The 21269-nt window shown below is 45.7% G+C and overlaps 1 protein-coding gene across 1 annotated transcript; it reads left to right on the forward strand.

Annotated features, from left to right (window-relative positions):
* The first annotated feature begins 1423 nt into the window (after positions 1 to 1423).
* Serpinb5 (serpin family B member 5) lies at positions 1424 to 20141 on the forward strand. The gene is made up of 7 exons (XM_048363576.1): positions 1424 to 1522; positions 7896 to 8070; positions 9944 to 10081; positions 12468 to 12585; positions 13145 to 13287; positions 15592 to 15759; positions 18999 to 20141. Exons 2-7 carry the CDS (start codon positions 7903 to 7905, stop codon positions 19389 to 19391), a joined length of 1128 nt encoding a protein of 375 aa, XP_048219533.1. The 5' UTR covers positions 1424 to 1522; positions 7896 to 7902; the 3' UTR covers positions 19392 to 20141.
* The last annotated feature ends 1128 nt before the right edge of the window (positions 20142 to 21269 follow it).

Consider the following 21269-nt stretch of genomic DNA (forward strand, 5'->3'; position numbering starts at 1 on the left):
TTGAGAAGAGGAAGCTTGTTTCATCATTCCCATTGACTGGTGCCTCCGGCTTTCAAACAGTCAGGATCATCCACAGGTACTATGTGTATGCCTCGTGGAGGTGTGTGTGTGTGTGTGTGTGTGTGTGTGTGTGTGTGTGTGTGTGTGATGAGTTTGTGTCATTGGAAATGTTTCTGCTCAAGGTGGGCAAGTGCCAAACAAGAGTGTTGCGGAAGGAATGAAAACATCAAAAAGGAAACTAGACCTTGGTCAATAGTCTATGCTTTAAGGGCAAGTCCCTAAAAGTCTGCGCATCACAGACGCAAGAATGAAGCGAGTGTTCAATAAATCACTGAAGTGAATCTGTTGTGAATATTGCACCCTACCTTCTGGCCATAGGGTGATCTCCTCTATATTGTATCTGAGTGGTAAGAACTTTTAGTCACTAGCGACCATGTGCCACAGGCCACACACTCTAGATGCATTATCTCCTCTTGGGTGTGTACATGGATATCCCATTGTGCAGATCTCTCTGAAGCCAGAGAGATGAAGCAAGCACCTTGCTGAGGATTGCTCCAGCAGTGAGTGGTAGAGTTTGCAAATGTATGACTTGGTCCCCACACCCAACTTTTCCCCCACCCAAGCTGGAGCATGGGAGTTTAATTTCCTGCCCCTATCCCTGCTTAAGCTGAGCGAGATGAATTTTAGGATGGAAGGGTCCCTTCGGTGAACTAGGGATGTAGACTCAGTTTCAGGTACTTTCCTGGCCCAGACGGTGGGTGGGTGGGAGGGGAGGAAGTCCCACCGAGGAAACTCTTGGAAGAAGGCTAGAAACTTGGAATGTGTCAGAAGCCGTCTTTACGAAGAGATTTCAGAGCACAGCAGTGTCACTTTTCCCTATTATAGTTTTGCCTGAACTATGATGCCAGAAACGTCCTGTCTGGCAGGCATCACGGTGAGGGACTGCGATTTGCGTGGGGCGGATGGAGAGTGGGGTACCCTTGGTGCCCCTGAAGTGCTTAAGAACCTTGTGGTGTATTGCTGCCACAGAATGCTCTTTTTTAAAAAAAAACTTCCTAAATCTCACCTCCTGGTGGAGTAGGGTGGTGGTTATGGATGTCTGCATGCTTGCAACTTAGCCCCAGGCAGGCTCCAAGGTGGGCCCCCCTCCTGCCCCGGCTTGTCCAAGGCCCTCAGGAGCCCTGCAGGACAGACACCAGCGGGATTCAGTCTGAATCATCTCTTTCAGTCATGGTCAGGCTGCCAATCTGCATGAGTAAGAAGCCCGGGCCGCCGGGTGAGGGGTGGGCGTGGCCGGGTGAGGGGTGGGCGTGGCCGGGGAGGGAGGAGGCGTGGCCGGGGCGGGAGGGGGCGTGTCCTGGGCGTCGGGGGGCGTGGCCAGCGCGGGAGGGGCTCAGGTGAGCAGCAGCAGCTGGCTCCTCGGGTCCCAGCACAGCTTTGCTTCCACCACCACCCGCCGGGCCTCGGAGCGCCTCGCCTTCTTCCCCTGGCTGCCCGTTTCCCAGGATAACTGCAACTCCCGGTAAGCGAAGGAGGAACGGGTGGCGGGGCGGGTGGTGCTAGTTGCTGGAGCTGGTATAAAGGATAGCCTGTTCTCAACCCCACCACCCCACCTATCCCCTCGTCCCCCACCCCCCATTCTATGTCAGAGCCCAGGCCTCTGGGTAGCAGCAATGCCATGTGTGTGTAGGGGGGGGTCAGGTCCCCATAACTGTTTGCAAGTGGGACTACGAGGAGGAACTGACAGCCACCCGTCCTCCTGGGGAGCTCAGGGTGGATTCCCCCCCACGCGGGTCTCCGAAAGGGCGTGGCGCTCAGAGCCCTGGGCATGGCCGGCCGGCCCGCCGGGCAGGTGGGAAGCTGGGCCTCGGGCTCTGCTCATCTTCCCCGGTGGGCGCTGTAGGGTTGAAGGGTCCATGGGCTGCTTTCCTTTTTGGCGTTTGAACGCACCGAATCGGGGACCCTCTGCTTCTGGCTACTGCATTTGAGATAGGGAGTGTTCTGTCTCTTGATTCCAGCCTGCTTTCTAAACAGGTTGAACATGTCACAGGTGGATTCTTGGACTTTTAAGGTGGGCTGGCTCATAGTTGCTCCTCACGGGCTCTACTTTTTCTTAGTTTTCCCCTTCCCTTTCCCCTTCCCCTTCCCTTTCCCCTTCCCCTTCCCCTTCCCCTTTCCCTTCCCCTTCCCCTTCCCCTTCCCCTTTTCCTTTCCCTTCCCCTTTTCCTTCCCTTCCCTTCCCTTCTTCCTTCCTTCCTTCCCTTCCCTTCCCTTCCCTTCCCTTCCCTTCCCTTCCCTTCCCTTCCCTTCCCTTCCCCCCTCCCCCCTCCCCTCCCTTTTCTTTCTTTTTCCTTTCCTTTTTTTTTTTATGACTTCATTGAACTGTGTCATACTAAAACTCCACATAACATGCTAGGCTGTTCCATAGTCCTGTGGTGGATTCGCAGAACTAGGGGCCTCTTGCTTGCTCTTGCTCAACCCTGTCATTCTGTGGATGAGACTCACAGAGATGAAGCGACACCACTTAAGTGGCCTTGTCGCTGAAAAGGAATCTGGTCTTCAAACGTACACTTTGCAAATGTTTCCACGACAGCATGGATTCTCTTCATATCTTTGCCATCCCCAGTTTCTTCCAGGGAATGTTCAATAGACTCCGGCGCGTTGGAAGTGTCTGATGTTCTTTGGACACGCCAGTCAGTGTTTGATGGGTTCTTTGATGGGTGGAGGGATGGAAGCCTGCCTGAGCCCAGGTCTCTCCACAGAAATGAGTCAGCAGCTTTCTCTCTTTGCTTCCTAATGCCTGGGATGGTGCCACTCCAGTCCCTCTGTGTGTCAGACTGATTCTGGGGCTGCTGCCTCAGCACCTTGGCTCCTTGTGGCACTGGTTAGGCAGCAGTGGGTCGGGTCCCTGGCCAAGGTTAGGCTTCTCAGGAGCCAGAAGCAGTATATAATGCTTTAGAATCCCTGAGCAAAGCAGAAGCTCCTTCGCCATCAGAAATTAAAGCAATTAACCTGATTATTAGTGGCTTCATTGTACTTTCCTGACATCAAAGCACTTTCCATATATATTTATCCAATCACCTCATCTAATTCTCTTATTTCTTTCATACCACAGCAGCTAGACAATCTCATATTCCTTATCTGATACTGACTTTTCTTCTCTGAATGTTGGGAAGTGAACCTCAGAGGCCGTGCGTTTGGGCACTCCATTAGAAGTATTACAATAGACAAAGTTTCTCAAGGCATTTTCACGAAAGACCTGAATCTCCTCATCCGTGAAACGAGGCATGGTAGGGACACAGGGAAGAGTCAGTTTTTCACTAATGAAGAAATGATGCACACAGACTCGTGACAGCAACAAGTTGTGGGCCAAGAGAAGAGAGCTCTCCTCGCCCATCCTAATACAGATACATGGTTCCTCTGTTCATCAGGGGCCAATGCAGTTCTCGAATCATATCGGTTCGCTCTGGCCCACATTTGTTTTGCACATCCTTTAGGACTCATGTTAGTGTCTCAGAGAGGATGTTACTGAGAGTTCCAGTATGGCTTAGATGCTCTTAAGCGTTCCCTAGGTAACATTATCAAAACAGTCACCATCCTGATTACACCATCTACTGATAGCTCAATAGAGGGAGGGGCCGTTCTTTGCTCACTTTTGATTTCTTCATGCTTACTTACCTCAGTGCTTGGCTTGAGTAAGGACTCTGAAAGTATGGAGAGCACACAACTTGAGAATCAGAGCTCCTACAGTAGGACAATTATAGGGTAGCATTTCAGTACTGATAAAAACAAAAGCAACCCAACACATTAAACAACAACAACAACAAACCACACACAGAATATCTTTGGGGATTTGGGGAACTTGAGACACTTTGGCAAGAACAGATGCTGGTGATGATACAATGACTGCCCAAGAAGGCCGTGAGGGAAGATGGGAAGTGCCAGGTTAGGAGCTGGAAGAAAGATTCTGGGTCTGGTTTTGCCACTCTTACTCCCTGTGTGGGTGGCCTGGGAGAATCTCTTCACAAAATGAAGAGGTGGGGCTGGACTAGATCCCAAGGCAAGATCTTGTCCAACTTCAAAGCTGTGTCATTCTACAACACTTTTGCAAAAGCAATTTGCAAGTCATTTAATCTGATTTTGTATAATTTATAACCTTTTACGTATTCTTAAAAATGACTTTTTTTGTATTATTACTTCACCTTGCATCTCACCTTTCCCTGGTTTGAAGGAAAATTAAAGCCTTTCAGTGACTTGGAATGCTGTAGTGGTTCCTGTGTCAGAGTTAAAAGCAAAATTATCTTGTTAAAAATGATTACCAAGATGTTCATGAAAATTGAAAGGAGAAATCTCTGTACCAAGGTGATAATAAATTGGAAAACTTTACAGGGAGTTTAGTCATTCCATTTCGATGAATATAGGCCATTAGATATGTAGACTGACTGCATAAGAATTGCTATTTCTCATTTTTTGTAGCACTTGCTCATGCAAAATGGCCTACGGAGGCACCTATTGCTGACAGTGCTGAGGTTTCTTAAATGCTTGGATTATCTTGCAACCCAGGGAGGTGGCACTTGGATGGGGCCAAAGTAATCTTTTTAGATACCTCAGGTCAGATCCGCATTTCAGTGTGTTTATTTCTCTTAAGATGAATCACAGAGCGCCTGGTGAGATTTGCCATGAATATTTGATTTGTAAAATCAGTGATTGTTTTGTACTCCAATGTTCTCTCTATGTTGCCCTTCTCTGTTACTTTTAGTTTAGCATCAAACATTGGGTTGCAAACATTGTGTGTCCTGTGGCTATTAAGGGGTACATGCTGTTCCGCGTTGCCAAGGAGAATTCCTGAGACAAGAGCCACTGCAAACTTAGAGGGGCAGGTAGATGAGTTTGGACTCCTTGCGAGGGTGGGGTGGGGGTGGGGGACTGTCTGGAAGGGAGGGGCTTGCTGGTGGGAAAACCTCCCAGGTGTCAGGTGTGCACTGGTTTACCTTCTCCAGCAGACATCTGGATCTATGCCTTATATTGCAACACAGTATTCATGTGTGGTGTAATTAGGCGCATTAAACCACTCATTGAGCCTGCATTCACAGAGTCCTTTGGGCTAAGTGTATCCCAAAATACTGAAATGAATGAATGAATGGTAAAACGAGCTTTTCCTTAGCCTTTGGTCCTCTGTCTGCACTCATTTTTAGGTGTTGGCAGTCAAATAGCCTCAGCAGATGAATCCACGAACTGAAACACACTTCTTTCTAAACACAAGGAACCACTCTGTCATTGGCTGCCAATTCTGCAACAATGGTTGGAAGTGTCTTTTTTTTTTTTTTCCTGAGGAAGTAAATATACACTGAGGAGTATTAGTTGTACTTGTTAAAGAGCTCTGAATGTATTTGCATCTTATTCTTAGCCTGACTAGGCCTCCTGCTGGAGAAGTACTGAGAAGTTTGAAGGCTTTCTGGTTTGGGTTTAATGATTTGCTGGAGGAACAGCTCATGACTTCAGGTTTATGTTGTGTTTTCGTTGTCAAGAAAACAGTTAAGTTTGCTGCTAGTGAGTTTGTGAGCCAGACTTCTTTTACTGCAAGTCTTGTATACACATTCCTCCAACCTGTCATGTGGAGTTTTTTTTTTTATTATTACCATATATTAATTGGACAAAGGAGTTTCCTTGTGACACTTCCATACATTCATAGAATGGACTTTGATCAAAATCAGCCCTCTGTTGCTCTTTCTTGTCCCTTTCCCCTTATTAAACCAACTTTAATGGGTTCCTCCCCTCCCTTCCTTTCCTTTCCCCTCCCTTGTCCTCCCCTTCTTCCTTCTCCCTTCCCCTCTACTCTCCTCCCTTCTTGGATCCTTCCCTCCCTTTTCTCCCTGCTCCTGCTCTCTCCTCCCCTCCCTTCTCCTTCTTCCCCTCTCAGCTCCCCATTTCTCCTCCTCCTCTCCCTTCTCCCCTTTCTTCCTTTTTTTTTCTTCTTTCTTCTTCAGTAATACGGGAGTTTATAAACTCAGGGCCTTACGTTTGCTAGGCAAACTCTACCACCTGAACCACACCAGCCCTTTTCAGATAAGACGGTGCTTTCCTGAAAGGGCCAGCTTTGGAACCTCATCCTGCGACCTGTTTCCTGTGCAGCTGGACTCACAGACAAGGACCATCCTAGGCTTCTCCGTGGGGATGGAGTCTCAATAACTTTTTGCCTAGGCTGGCATGGATCTTGAGCCTCCTGATTCCACTTCCAGAGTATCTGGAATTACAGGCGTGAGCTACCATGCCCAGCTCACTATTCTATTTTCCTACAAGCATATAAAACATGAAAAGTCTCTTTGAACTTCCCCAGAGGTAGGCACTCTTCAGTTTCTTCTGTTCTTTTCTATGTTTGTTTCAGCACATTCTACTGCATTGGGTATGTACCCAACATGATCCACAGAGTGTGACGTTATCCCTGGCCACAAACCTAGGGAAGAATAAGGCTGTGGGATTTAAAGAAAAGTTTGATGTCCACCATGACTTTAGGCTTGTTGGCTACCTGCTTACCACAAGGACAAGGCACCTGTGGCACTTATTGGGGACAGAGGAAGTCAGTGGGGATGGCCACTGAGCATGTATAGGGTCTAATGTAGTTCATTTTTGGGTAGTGAACTTATTTATCTAGACACTGAGATGCATTATAATCATTCTGGGCCCATCTTCCACACAAGCCTTACATTCCACAAGGAGAGAATTCCAAAGGAGTATCGAAGGACCCAGCTCCTTGCTCTTCCTCTGCTATCTCAGCGTTTAGAATTTCTGACTAGTCCTCAGGTGCAGATCCTCAAGTCCGGCCCTGTTCATGCACTTGATGCAAACACCTCTCTGAACCCTGGCCAAAGATGGAAGCATTCCTTCGGGCTCCAGCAGTGCAGCTGCCTGACATGATGGTACATGTCCTGCTCAGAGACGTTTAAGGTCATGCTGGCTATCTCTGTCCATGTCACAAACATCACCTCCTTCCCTGTGTGTGTCTCTGTATCTTTCCTCTAGCCATGTTGGATCCCGGCCTAACTAACTCCAGTATGACCTCATCTCAACTAATTAAAGCTGCAGAGACTCTAGTTCCAAATAAGGTCCCATTCACAGGTACTGAGGGTTAGGATGTCAGCTTGTCTTTTTGTCCCAGGGATTTTTATTTATTTAGTTTTTGGTGGTGGCGCTAGTCGGGTTTGAACTCAGGCCTTTGAGCTAGCTAAGCAGGCACTCTACTTACTGCTTGCACTACACCTCTGTTATGCTCTGGTTATGTTTGAGATGGGGTATCCCATTTTGACTGGATCATGATCCTCCCATTTATGTTTCCCATCAGCTGGGATGACAGGAGCCCTGGGTTGTTGCCACACTCAGCTTTTCCAGTTGAGATGGAGGTCTTGTGAACTTGTTGGTTGAACTGGACTGGATGGAACCTTGATCCTCCCAGTCTCAGTCTCCCACCTGGCTGGGCAGACAGGGATATGCCATCATGGTTGCAGACTTTTTTTGCCTAGGCTGATGTTGAACTGCAAGCCTCCCGATCTCTGCCTCTTGAGTAGCTAGCATGATAGGTATGAGCCACTGGTGACCAACCAACCAAACAAATGTGGATTAGTACATTCTGCCACTCTGACTACTTGTTAAGGAAGGGCTCCAGGCCATGGACATTGTGGTGGTGATTCTAGGTAGGGCAGCCCACACAGAAGATCTCCCTAATGCCTTAGGATGTTTCCCCAGAGGTTTCTGTTTGAATTTACCCAAGCTTCCTTCCTTTCTTGAACCCAAGGTCACTACTTTTGCCGAGAAAGAATTCTGAGTGTGTTGGCAGAGCACAGCTAATAGCACTTGGACTATGCATTACAAATGGACCTTTCTCTTATCTATGGTTCTAGGCCGGCCATGGACGCCCTGAGACTGGCGAATTCGGCTTTTGCTGTTGACCTGTTCAAACAACTGTGTGAAAAGGAGCCACAGGGCAATGTCCTCTTCTCCCCGATCTGTCTGTCCACCTCTCTGTCGCTTGCTCAAGTAGGCGCCAAAGGTGACACAGCCAATGAAATCGGACAGGTAAGCACTTATGCTTTGCTGGGGATGCATTTATTAGAACCCATAGGCCCTGCCTATGGGAAAATGGAGACACCGTGGTTAAAATTGCTCAGGATTCAGCAGCCATTTTTAGGACTCTTCATCTGTGTTCAAGTGTGGAAAGTTCATTTATTTGTCCTGCGACCCATGTTGAGAGCAGGCACCGAATCATGATGGAGAGCCTGGAGTCACAGTTGTCCCATTGCCAGTGGCCTCTGGCAAGTCACCTGACATCTTTCACCTGTTACATTGAGAGATCAGTAAAGAGGGTGCCTCGTCACCCCTCCACTGCAGGCAGATACCCTGAGCAGAGCTGTGGAAACTCTCTCCCCTCTCCTGTGCTCCCAGAACAAAGGAGTCTATCTCAGCGCAAGTTTTACTTACAGCATCGTGTTTGATTTTAAGGCATAAGTTGAATTGCACAGAGATGCGCTTATTTCAGTAGATAAGTAACACTTAAGGTTATCCACCTTCAAGTAGTGTGGATATAGTAGACGAATTTTATTTACTGGAGGGTTGAGTATTCCATTTGATAAGCATCTCTCTCTCTCTCTCTCATACATATATTCATGGATATTTTCGACTTCCTTTTTGGCTATGGTTAATTATCTAGTTTGGTAAAGTGCTTAGACTTTCAAATGAGATGATTTCCTAATTGCTGTGTTTTAAGCCCTCATGAACCTCTCATAGGAGGTGCGTGTCTTCATTCCAGCCCATTCTTATGACTAATGACTGTCTTGATGTCAACAGACTATCTCCATGATCTTTAAAGGAACACGCTAACACCATCTTAGTCTTAAACATCCATAGACACTCAGAAATTCAGACATACAAAATGCTGCGTAGGTCAGGATGGCGAATTTACACTTGGAATTGAGTAGGGTTTTAAGAAAGTTCGCACCTAGAAGGGGAGCCATGTTTTCCCATCACATCTCATCTCTAACCTCCCTACTCCATAGTTTCAATTTCATTTCCAGTCCTCATCTCTTACCTCCTATCAGAGAAGGTCTGAGGTGAGAACTTCTAGCTAGTGGATCTACTCCACATGAATAATAAAGAGAGACCCTTTCTATAGATGCAAATGGTTGCCCAGTAGTTGTCTTGCATCTAAATGGTCTCCTGTCCCCACCATTGGCATGTGTTAAATTCTGCCTGGGACCCGCCAGTTTGACCCTGCAGAGCTGAGGCTGTGTGACTCACCAGTGCGACTCGACCCTCTGGTAGTGTGACCTGAGGTGTGGTGTCAGGGTATGGCCATCATGGATTATGAATTGAGCAGAGAATCACCCTAGGCTGATATCACACGTTGCAGTTCCACCAAGCAGAGGGATGCTAGATGATCGTTAAAGCATGGGAGGAAATTAGCCTCTGGCTCTATGCTTAAAGAATGTGCTCCCCACTTTGTGATAGAAATGATCATTGGGCTTCCCCTTCCCCCAGTTCTGAACCCCTTCTGCATCACTCTGAAGGAAAGGCGGATTTTTTTCCTTACAGTTAATGAGGAAGAGTATCTTTATGGTAGCCTTTCTCCGCCGAGGACAGTTTAGTTCTTCTTTACCCTGGAACCATTTTTGGTTGTCCCAAATAGTGGGGAGACTGCGACTGGCATCTAGTAAGTAGGCCATAGGTACTGCTAACCCTTCTGCGGTACACAGGACATCTGTGTCCTGTGAAACATGTGAAAGCTGTCAGTTCACAGGACAGTCCCCACAGCAAGGAATTATCCCAGAGGGAACACCCCGTGTTGTGGGAACGCCTGAGCAGGGGGGGTTGGTAGGGGTTTGCATTCCCAGGCGCTCACCTCCGCCCCGAGAGGCAAGGTGTTATCATAGGCACTTCATTTTTCTCCTCACAGGTCCTTCATTTTGAAGAGGTCAAAGATGTGCCCTTTGGATTTCAAACAGTCACCTCAGATGTAAACAAACTGAGTTCCTTCTACTCTTTGAAACTAATCAAGCGGCTCTACGTGGACAAATCGCTCAATCCTTCTACAGTAAGTTATATAAAGCAATCAGCAGGATTTATCTTTTCTACCACGTGTGGCATTGCATACTGCTAGACCTACAAGTTTTTCAGGGGAATTCATTCCTGAGATATTCATGTATGGTTTGGGTCTCGAAATAATGAGTCTGAGTGAGAGGGGAACGCAATGGGACTCAACAGCTGTTTACATCATCTAGCTCAAAGTAAAGAGAATTTGTGGGCTTCCATTTTCCCTCTTAAAGACTCAGAAATCCCACTTTCTCCTGAAGAGTGGAGTGGTCAGCAATCTAATAAAGGTATTTCTGTAGACAAGGGTTGTAAAAGGCTCAGGATATACTTCCTCCTCTTTAAATAGCCGGACTAAAGCCTGATAGTGTTTTAAGCTCTTGGTCTCATTTGGTTATGAACACAGTATACTCCCGGTAGTTCTTAAAATCAATGAGAAAAATAAGGTACGATGAATTCACAATTTGCCTTCATTATAAATCAATTTTGTTTTTCTAGGCTGGTCAGATTGGCATCATCAGATTGACAAAGCAGTGCATCCATTTCTTAAGTTTATTTTAGTTCATTTATGTTCATCCATTTCTTGTTTTTTTTGGCCAGTCCTGGGCCTTGGACTCAGGGCCTGAGCACTGTCCCTGGCTTCTTCCCGCTCAAGGCTAGCACTCTGCCACTTGAGCCACAGCGCCGCTTCTGGCCGTTTTCTGTATATGTGGTGCTGGGGAATCGAACCTAGGGCCTCGTGTATCCGAGGCAGGCACTCTTGCCACTAGGCTATATCCCCAGCCCTCATCCATTTCTTAGTCATCTAAAAAAATTGTAGTTCCCTTACATTGGGCCCCCAAGTATAATTTAAATATTTATATTTAGACACATAGCTGTATTCAGGAGCTTGCCATCTGAGTTTCGTGAAGCAAGCCTTGGCAGACAAATCTGAGAGACTTATCTCCAATTGACCAGCAAAGAGTCAGAAGTAGGGGTGATAGAGCTACAGCTTTGAATGAAAGAGCCAAGCAAGAGTTTAAGTCCCAGAACGGTCACAAAAATAAAAGTAAAACACATAATGGTTAGATTACAGGGTAATTACCTCTCTAGTAATACAGAATGGTTTTGTTCCTGATTGAATGGTTAGAATTTCCAGTTTCCCAAATCTAAAAGCTAGACTACTCAGCCAAATATTTTTTCCACATTATCACAACGTTAGGCTTTTATTTTTCAGTTGAGACTTTTTGAGAGCCTAAGTTAACAAATAATGTTGAGGTGTTTTTTTTTTTCTTCTGATGACTTGAAGACACACAAACAGAACACTGTTTTTGTTCCAGCCATCATCTGGGAAATTAAACAAAATTGAGATGTGAGTTGAGACTGGGAATGGAGAAATGGTAAAGACTCCCAGGTGCCATTTGAGGAGACGCCTAATAATTTAGCAGTGGTTGAAGTGAGGAATAGAAGTTCTTCCTCTCGCTGAGGCACTCTGATATTTTTAGTGCTTGCCTCAACCAGTGGCAACAGTCAGCCCCAAAGTTGGGACGCAATTAACTGAAGCCCAGTTAATTGGCTAAGACCTCAGCGTCTGTGTTTAGGAGTGAAGTGACATATTTAGCTTCAGTGAACTTTCCATTCAGCGTTTGGAATTATTTCAACCCAATGAGACCATCTTGGTCCACTGCTTCCCCTTGCTTTTATTGATATAGAACACCTGCAGATTTCCTTGTTACTAGTACAAACAAGTGTGGGTTGAGAAGGGCCACCTACATTGAAGCTACTTGGGTTTTTGTCTAAAGGGCAAATAGTGTCAGATCTCTTAAGTCAGGATCGGTGGGTTAGGGTGTGGGTTTTTGCATTTTAAGCAGGCATGGCAGTGTTTTCCAGGTCACTGTACTTCAGACTTGAATGTGCCGTCAGAACACGTGGGCGGTGTGACTCACTAGGTCTAGGGTGGTACCCGAGATTCTTCCTGCCTAACAAGGTTCCAGGTGAACCTGAGGCTCCTGACGCTTGGACTGTTCTTTGAGTATCAAAGGTCTATCGAATATTTGTTTATTTTAGTGAGAAGAACTGTTTTCTTGTCGTAGTTCTCTTTTTGTGTACGTTTCTGCTTTTCTATGACATGTATTTTGAATGCTTTGAAATTAAAATTCATGTTATAATTGTATCTTTTTGTGTTCGCAAAACAAAGCCTATCGTATTAAATGAAGGGTGTGTTTATTCATTGATTCTGTCGTATAGTTGGGTAAATGAAACATCTAGTGTAAAGAAAATGTAGTGATTGTGAAATGAGGTTTGCCACTCATACATTTGTATGCTTGGTAATGGATGTTTAAAGAATCTTTTTGTTGGCATCGCTAAACAAAGTTAGTGCTTTGTGACTCAATGAATTGGATGTCTTTCAGGAGTTTATCAGCTCTACAAAAAGGCCGTATGCAAAAGAATTGGAAACTGTGGACTTCAAAGATAAACTGGATGAAACAAAAAGTCAGATCAACAGCTCCATTAAGGAACTCACGGATGGCAAGTACCTTTATTTGTTCTGCTAGTAAGTGGCCAAGCCAACAGGTTCGCTCTTCCCATGAATCCTTCCTCTAAACTCAAACATCCAGAGAATTCCTGGGAATATTGTTAGCACACAACTAAAAGTCTAGCCTATCAAGGACTGCCAACATTCCATTTCTGGGCACTTGTGGTATTATCTCATTCCCAGGCAGAAATCTCAGGTGCTCCTCCAGTTTTAGTGAACTTTGCCACGTTCTCCCACAAGCGGCCACACGTCCATGTCGGGGCCCAGATCCACAAGGATTTTCTTCTGTGCCAATTGCGAAGCCAGTTTTCTAGTATGGAAAAGGAAGGGTTGATACTACTTGATGGCTTTTGAAGCTGCTTCCAGTTCAAAAGTTATAGCAAAAACTGACAAAAACTCTTAGGCAGAGAGAGAGAGAGAAAAACAAACTCCTGAAATTTGAGGGCCTCCGCTATCAGGCCTGACATGCATGGGTAAGGCGAACTTCTACGCGTTCACTTGGTGTAACGTGGAAGACCTCTGCTGTGTGTGATTTCTAAAACTCTTTTGCAGGTCGCTTTGAAAACATTTTGTCTGACAACAGTGTAAATGACCAGACAAAAATCCTCGTGGTTAATGCTGCCTACTTTGTTGGAAAGTGGATGAAGAAATTTCCAGAATCAGAAACCAAAGAATGCCCTTTCAGAGTCAGCAAGGTATGTGGCCACAAAGTAGTAAGTAGAGCGTGTGTGTGTGTGTGTGTGTGTGTGTGTGTGTGTGTGTGTGTTTAGGAATTCACACCAGTGAGCGAAAGGAGGACACAGGACACTCTAGCAAGGAAGGAAAAGAAACAACAACAAGCCAGCAGACCTTACTCTCAGAGACCTTTGCCTTCTTAGGAAATCCTGAATATTTAGGAATCTCTTCCCGACTCACACCATTCTCTGTGATCTCATTTTCTCACATGTTGATGAGATCACCCGTTGGGTGAACTACCAGGTTCCAATTTCTTTTAATTTACTTATTTCTTTACCTATTTACTGAGTTATGCTCACAGTCTCTCTTGGTTATTTTAATATTTAAAACTGTCACTTTTAAGGTGCTTATCGGTGAAGAAAAACTGTACGCTTCCTCATCTGCATCAAGAAATTCCTCACAGGAAGCATTGGAAGCTTGTCTTTCGGGGCAGTCTCATGAATACTGTTGAGGGGGATATGCCAAAGCGAGCTAATAGACATAAAACATCTGTCTTCCAGATGAAACCATAGAACCGAGACTGGGCAATTATTATTATTATCATTATTATTATATTTTTTAGAGAACCGATGAAAATGCAGGGAACTTTATGATGTCGTTTGGACTCCTTTGGTGGGATGTGACTCGTGTTAATATCTATAGCAATAAATACTTTGGTTATGATACTTGAATGTGGCTTATTTTACCTCATAGCTCTGTGTATCAATCCTAGCTTCCAGGCTACCTGTCATCAATTAGGTTTTGTTTTTTTGGCAAATGTAATGGTACCTTCTTAATGCTAGAACCTAGGAGAAAGGCTTTACCAGGTACATTCTATGTCTGGGTCAGGTGAACGGTCTTCTATCACTCCCTTCTCTATCCATGTTCACTCATCCCCCAGGTGTCCTTTTCCAGTAAGATCTATTGCCTGATCTGGAGCCTCCACGAGTGCATAGGTTTTGTAAGGCCAGGGAGCAGGCGTTTTTCATCTCCACATGCGCAGATCCTCGCCACATCCCCAGCACAGGGGCAGGTGCTCTGTGAAAGCACTGGCTGGATGAACGATCAGTCCTCAACGGTTGGATCCTCAGTGTGACCGGACCCTGTGAGCTCAGACCTGACGGGCCTTCAGAGTGCCTTTGCAAAGGGAGAAACCAGAGCCCCGGCGGCTGCTCCTTACCCACTCCCAATGTCCGAGGGTTCTAGAGGGAGCCGGGAGGCTGTCCCTACTTCCTGTGCTTCGCACGTGGCAGCTTCGGTCTCCTCAAAGTCGCCAGAAGCGTATCTGACGCGTACAGACTCCACATGCTGGGTGGGGCTTCCACCTGCGTTCTTAGCGTGCTTAAGCCATACCTCCAGCCGTTTGTGTTTTGCTTATTCGCCCCATTTTCGTTTAGCAGCATACTAACGACTGTAATCAATTCTGAAGTGTATTTGATGGAAGGGTGCTCTGGTTAATTTTGAAATAAGGTCTCACTTTTTGCCCAGGCCGGCCTGTACCTCAATCCTCCTATTCACGTTTCCGGCTGTAGCTAGGACCACGAGTGTGTACCGCCATGCTCCTCTTGGTTGTGGTTGAGATGTTGTCCTGTGAACTTTTTTTTTTTTGCCTGAGGCTGATCCAGAACTGCAATCCTCCAAAACCCAGCTCCACCTTCCCACATTCCAGCACTAGAATGACAGGCTCATACCGCTACACCCGGCTGTCGACGGAGATGGGGTCTTTTGAACGTTGCACTTTGACTCGCCTTGAAGCTTATTCTAAGGCCTGCCTCACTAGTAGCAAGGACGTTGAGCATGAGCCACCATGCTTGTCCCTATGCTGAAAATATTTTTTTGTCTTAGGTCTACATTCAGGAAGCACTATGGGAATGGGTTGGTACTTTCAAGTCCGTTGCACCAGGAGAAAGGATCTTGGGATACTAGGCATCTATAAAGAGTAATTGAGACTTGGCCTATGTTTCATACTATCATATTTTAATGTTTTGTATGTGCAAATAAAAGTCATATACACTTCCTACCATATGTGGCATGTGGAATGATAAAGTACACAAATACGTTTTCAAAGGAAGCTGCGGGACTTCCCAGGACAGGCTCTGATGGTTTGGTTTCAGTAAGATGTGGGTCCCAGGGAATGGTCATAAGGCACACGGACCTGAAATCGTAAGAGCATTTGTGTGTGCGTGTGTGTGTGTGTGCACACACATACACATGTGTGTATCTGTATTTGTTCATGTGTGCATTGATTGAAAAATGAAACCATCCAAACGTTTCTCCGTTAACAGACAGACACGAAACCGGTGCAGATGATGAATATGGAGGCCACGTTCTGCATGGGCCACATCGATGACATTGGCTGCAAGATCATCGAGCTTCCTTTCCAGAACAAGCATCTCAGCATGCTTATCCTGCTGCCCAAGGACGTGGAGGACGAGTCCACAGGCCTGGAGAAGGTGAGGAGGCAGGCAGGAGCCCCTGCGGCACACAGTGTGTGGACGACGTTGGGTGGGACTATGAGAGGTAGGCGCTGGTACCACAAGGCACCAGGAGTGGGGCTGAATTCTCCACATCCTCATCCCGTGTACTTCTTACCACAGCGTTGGAAACCATTGCCAGTGTTTGTTTACAGGTGAGGAAAAGGAGATGCAGAGGGGAGGATCATGGATTCTCTGTCACAGGAACAGTCATGTTCTCAACTGTGGGTGAGGGCTCGCCCTCGTTGCAGCCTTGGCCACTCTGGAGAACACATGTTCTTTATGCTTTAAGTTAGTAGATCTTTTTACTTCAGTGACTTTAGGTTGATAGAAAAGTGAGCCATGAATACTGAGTTCATGTGCTCTTCTTCCTCCTCCAATCCTATAGTTTCTTCTGTTACTAGCAGGTTGTCTATTAGTGGCTCATGGTTTGTAATTGATAGGTCAGTCTTGATGCATTATTATGAATCAAGTTTACAGCTCACCATAGAGTTTACTCCATGTTGCACATTTTCGGGCACATGAGATTTTTTTTATCATGTTTCTAATTTTGGCATTGTGCAAGTTACTTTTGTATAACATGAAGTGTGTATTCATTATGCTGCACGTAAAAATACACATATATACACATAAATATACATCTATATTTACATGAGGCATGCACACACATATATAAAGTACATACATATATATACCACATGGGTTTAAGCCATGCATTGGTGGCTCATGCTTGTAATCCTAGCTCTTCAGGGGGCTGAGATCTGAGGACTGCGGTTCAAAGTCAGCCAGGCCAGTAAAGTCTATGAGACCATGAAACTCTTATCTCCAATTAATTACCACAAAGCCAGAAATCTCCCAGACCCTGAGTTCAAGCCCAAAGACCAGCACAGAAAAGGGAAGGGGGAGGGGGAGGGCTATGCTATTATACACACTATTATAGGTTGCAGGATTTAAATAAAAGTCGTGGTTCAATCTGCCTGTGAGTCAGTTTTAGCCTACCTTCAGTGCTGTCAGCCTCTGCATAGCTGCCTGACCCTCCTCCTCTCTGCACGGGGTTTCTAGTCAGGCATTCATTACCCCTGCATTTCCACACGTAGTCTAACTTGATCTCAGTCTTCCTGTCTCTTTAATTATCATTATGTTGCATTCATCACTTTTGTAGCGGAATAATAAACCCTGTCCTCCTTCTTGGATTGATTGTATTGTTCTTACTTATTCCATTTCCGTTCAGCTTTCTGAGATTTCCCCACCCCCCTTCCTTCCTTCCTTAAAATGCCCTTATAAAAATGTTTGTTTTTCTTCTGAAAATATTGACCTACAGAAAATGATTTTTGGACTCTCAGGAAGGAAGACTTAAGAACACATATTTTATCATCTTGTTATGGCTGCCATAACAAAATACCATAAACTGGGGCACTGAAGGGAGGTTATTTATTTCCTCGTGGGTTCCCAGCATCACGTACGGCAGGTTTGCTTCTTTCTGAGACCTGGGAGGGCGAGTCCGCCCAGGCCGCTCCTGCCTGCTGCTGGTTTGCTGGCAGAGTTCTTCGGCTGAAAGACCCTCTGCCCTGACTTCTGCCTGCATTTCCACGTGCTTTTTTTTTTTTTTTTTTCCTGTCTCTGTGTTTTCTGCCTGTGTCCCCGATCCTCCCTTTTTATAAGGACACCAGTTCCTATTAGATTAGGGCTCAGTGACCTCATTTTTAAGTAATTACACCTGTCATGGACCCTCTAATCCAAATAATGTCCCATTCTGAGGCGTTTCTACTGGGACTTCAATGCATAAGCTGAGAGACACAGTCAGTTCTCCGCAGGGAGGCCGGTCCGCCTCACTCTGCATCCGGCGCGGTCTTGGCACGCTGCTGCTCTGACAGCGGCCGTCAGGACGCCTCCATCCTCGGGGGCACTTGGCATCCTCCTTGGACCAGTGGTGCAGTTGGAAGAGAGCAAAGAGCAATTTCAGATTTGCTCCCTGCAGGATTGTAGGGCCACGCCCCTCTACTTGATTGATTTCTGCTGGTACTGGGGGTGGAACTCAGGGCCTCTCCTGCTTAAACTGTGCCTCCGCTCCTGACTAAGCCATTTTATGCTTCTTTGCATAGCTTTCAATGGAAATGACTGGATTCACCCATGATCTTAATGAATGACTCAGAAATAGTCCCCATTAAAAAAAACAAAAACAACAACCAAACAACAATAGCAAAAAACCCAATAAAAAAACTCAGGAAGAGTGAGGTGCTAGTGGCTCACACCTGTAAACCTAGCTTCTCAGGAGGCTGAGATCTGAGGATTGTGGTTCAAAGCCAGACTGGGCAGGAAAGTCTGTGCAACTCTTATCTCCAGTGAACCACCTAAAAACTGGAAGTGGCGCTGTGGCTCAAAGGGGCAGGGTGCTAGCCTTGAGCAAAAAAAGCTCAGGGATAGCACCCAGGACCTGAGTTCAAGCCCCATGACCAACAAAAATAAAAATGAAAAAAAAAAAGAGAAAAATAACTTTACCTTTAGTTGGACATATTGAACTTGTTGCACGAGTGTTCTGGATTTCTCTGTAGACAAATTATAATGAACATTCAGAAAATAAGTACAAAAGCCTTCATAATTTTATATTTATTTTATTATTGCATGTACATCATTAGAATCCATGCATTAGCTTCTGTTAAGGAAACTGTTTAATTTAACCTCCTCCCCGCCCCCCCCCCCCAAAAAAAAGAAAAACAAACACATGACCTCAAGTTCAGTGCAAGAATTAGTCAGGTATTGGTAGATCACACCTGTAATCCTAGCTACTCAGGGGGCTGAGATCTGAGGATTGCAGTTCAAAGCCAGCCCAAGCAGAAATGTTCATAAGACTCTTATCTCTAATTAACCAGCAAAAAGCTGGAAGTGGAGGTATGGATCAAATGGTAGAACTTCAGCCAAATGAGAGTCCAAGGCCCTGAGTGGAAGCCCCAATAACAGAGCAACAACAACAACAAACAAAAAACTTGCTTTGACCAATTACAGAGCCAGCAAAGCTCTGTTGTTGTGCGGGAAGGAGGAGAGCGAAGCAAAGTGACTTGTGGTTCTTAGGAGAAAAACTTAGGCATGTGCCAACTTTGATGGTCCATCCCGATGGCTCCCAAACTCACAATCCTCAATGTTTTTTTTTTTTTAATCTAACAAGATATTTTACAGATTGGTAGTACATAAACATTTCTTCTTTCCTTTTTGCCCTTCAGATTGAAAAACAACTCAACTCAGAGACCCTGCTGAAGTGGACCAACCCTAGCACCATGGCCAATGCCAAAGTGAAACTTTCCCTTCCAAAGTTTAAGGTGGAAAAGATGATCGACCCCAAGGCTAGTTTGGAAAATCTAGGGCTGAAAACGACCTTTAATGAAAATACCTCGGATTTCTCTGGAATGTCAGAGGCCAAGGGGGTGGCCCTCTCCAACGTGATTCACACGGTGTGCCTAGAAATAACGGAGGACGGGGGCGAGTCCATCGAGGTGCCAGGATCCCGGATCCTGCAACACAAGGATGAGTTCAATGCCAACCACCCATTTATTTACCTCATCCGGCACAACAAAACTCGGAACATCGTTTTCTTTGGCAAGTTCTGTTCTCCCTAAGTGGCAGAACCTAAGCGAAGTCCCACTGGATGGAGACAGCTTTTCTGTATGTAGATGCTGCAGCCCAGGGGTCGCTTTCTAAATACGCTACTGTTGCTGGGTTGGGAGATGGCTGACATCACACACAGACTCCCTGCTCTCACACCTTCTTTTTCTATCCCCCCCCCCCCACACACACTTTGGTTTCTTTTCTTTATTTTTTTTTAATATCTTGTTAAAGAATATGACATGCTTTTAATGTAAAGGGATCACCTTAGTGGAAAAAATAAAAGGATATTCCTTATTTGTCAAACTGCCCTGTTACTGGCAGAAACACAGTTTTCCTCAGACAAGAATTCCTATAAGGAAGATCCAGAAGATCTTATTCTCAGAACTTTGCCTTTCTTCAACGAGATATAGAATGGTGTAGGCCTTTTCGCTTCCCCAAAGTCTAAAGAGACTACAGCAGAACACTAGATCCACAAAGCTACCCTTGTCCCAGGAAACTTGGGTTCCTGTTTACTTTTCTTTTTTTTCTCTTAAACTCCCTTCCCTAATTCCATAGCTTTTAGAAAGATACTATGTTGCATATACCATATGTTCTGGAACTCCAATGGAAGGGTCTGGCATAAGATGGTGGCCTGCAGATCAGAACCTTAAGATTCACTTGTCCAAAATGGACAAATAACTGGTTGAACTTTGCTAACAGAGTAGTACGTGCGCCAGTAGGAAAAATACATTGCAGAACTTAATTAAACCTGGGGATGTTGGGGGAAGTGTGAGATTCCCTTGAAGCTCAGCTTGGTCAAAATGGACTTTTGCTTTTGATAGATGGCCCACTTGGCCATTTGCCAGGCGCCCAGCTGGTGGCAGGGGCTTCTGGGTAACTCTCAAGGAGTTTGGATATGGACAATCAGGGTTCCCACCATAGCCAATAGAAGCAAGGATTTGGCTGATGTGACGGGGAAAGGGGAGGGACCCGAAACCTATGGGCGCCATGAGAGAAGCGCTAAGGGTGCTCACGGCCTCCGCGTGTGTTTTAGTCTATAGGTTTCCCTCCCTGGATGGTGAGTGTGTAACTTACAGGAGCAGTGATTTGTAAGGTAGTTCTGTAGAGGCGGCCACACTGCAGGCTTGCTTCCCAGGAGGAGGTGTCGACTGCGAATCCCGTGACATCCTTCCCTCATCCCTTCCTCGCCATTCATTGTAAATAGGGGCCCCTTGCTCCCAAGGCTCACTGTTGAATTCCTTCTACGCGGTTAACAATAAAATATTGTTGGATTATGTGTCTTGTTCTTGTTTTCCTTTATATTACCGTTTTGTAGTAGAACCAAGCACACGCATCCGTTTGTCACAACGATCTTCAGAGTCTTTGGAGAGCTTTCCATCTGATTTCACCTACACTTCATAGTTAAAAATTCCTTGGTTTTTCTAGGCATGTGCGTTTTTAGTATTTTCCAAGTTGTTCCCCTCTTACCTGATTAAGGTTAGGATACACTTCCTGCTGTACTAGGCAGGGAGTGGAAATGATAGCCAAGACCTGTGGGTTAGGTGTTGGTAAGGATAGATTGCTGAGATTGTTAAGCAGATGGCACGTAGCTAGGTGCCCATGGCTCACGCCTGGAATCCTAGCTACTCACGAGGCTGAGATCTGAGGATCATGGTTTGAAGCCAGCCCAGGCAGGAATGTCCATGAGTCTCTTATATCCAATGAATCACAAAAACCAGAAGTGGAGCTGTGGCTTAAGTGGTAGAGCTCTAGCTTTGAGTTGAAAAAGCTCAAGGACAGCAGCCAGGCCCTGAGTTCAAGCCCTAGGACCAGCACACAGACACAGACACACAGACATACACACAGACACAGACAGAGACACCCCGCCCCCCCGAATACTGTAGGACATA

This window comes from Perognathus longimembris, chromosome 15, assembly GCF_023159225.1.
Source record: "Perognathus longimembris pacificus isolate PPM17 chromosome 15, ASM2315922v1, whole genome shotgun sequence".
Taxonomy (NCBI): Eukaryota; Metazoa; Chordata; class Mammalia; order Rodentia; family Heteromyidae; genus Perognathus; species Perognathus longimembris.

Excerpts from the sequence above, each read along its gene's own strand:
- Serpinb5 (XM_048363576.1), top strand. The coding sequence starts at position 7,903 with ATGGACGCCCTGAGACTGGCGAATTCGGCTTTTGCTGTTGACCTGTTC. Across the intron at positions 8,071-9,943 it reads CAGCCAATGAAATCGGACAG|GTCCTTCATTTTGAAGAGGT; the intron begins GTAAGCACTTAT and ends TTCTCCTCACAG. Across the intron at positions 12,586-13,144 it reads CATTAAGGAACTCACGGATG|GTCGCTTTGAAAACATTTTG; the intron begins GCAAGTACCTTT and ends ACTCTTTTGCAG.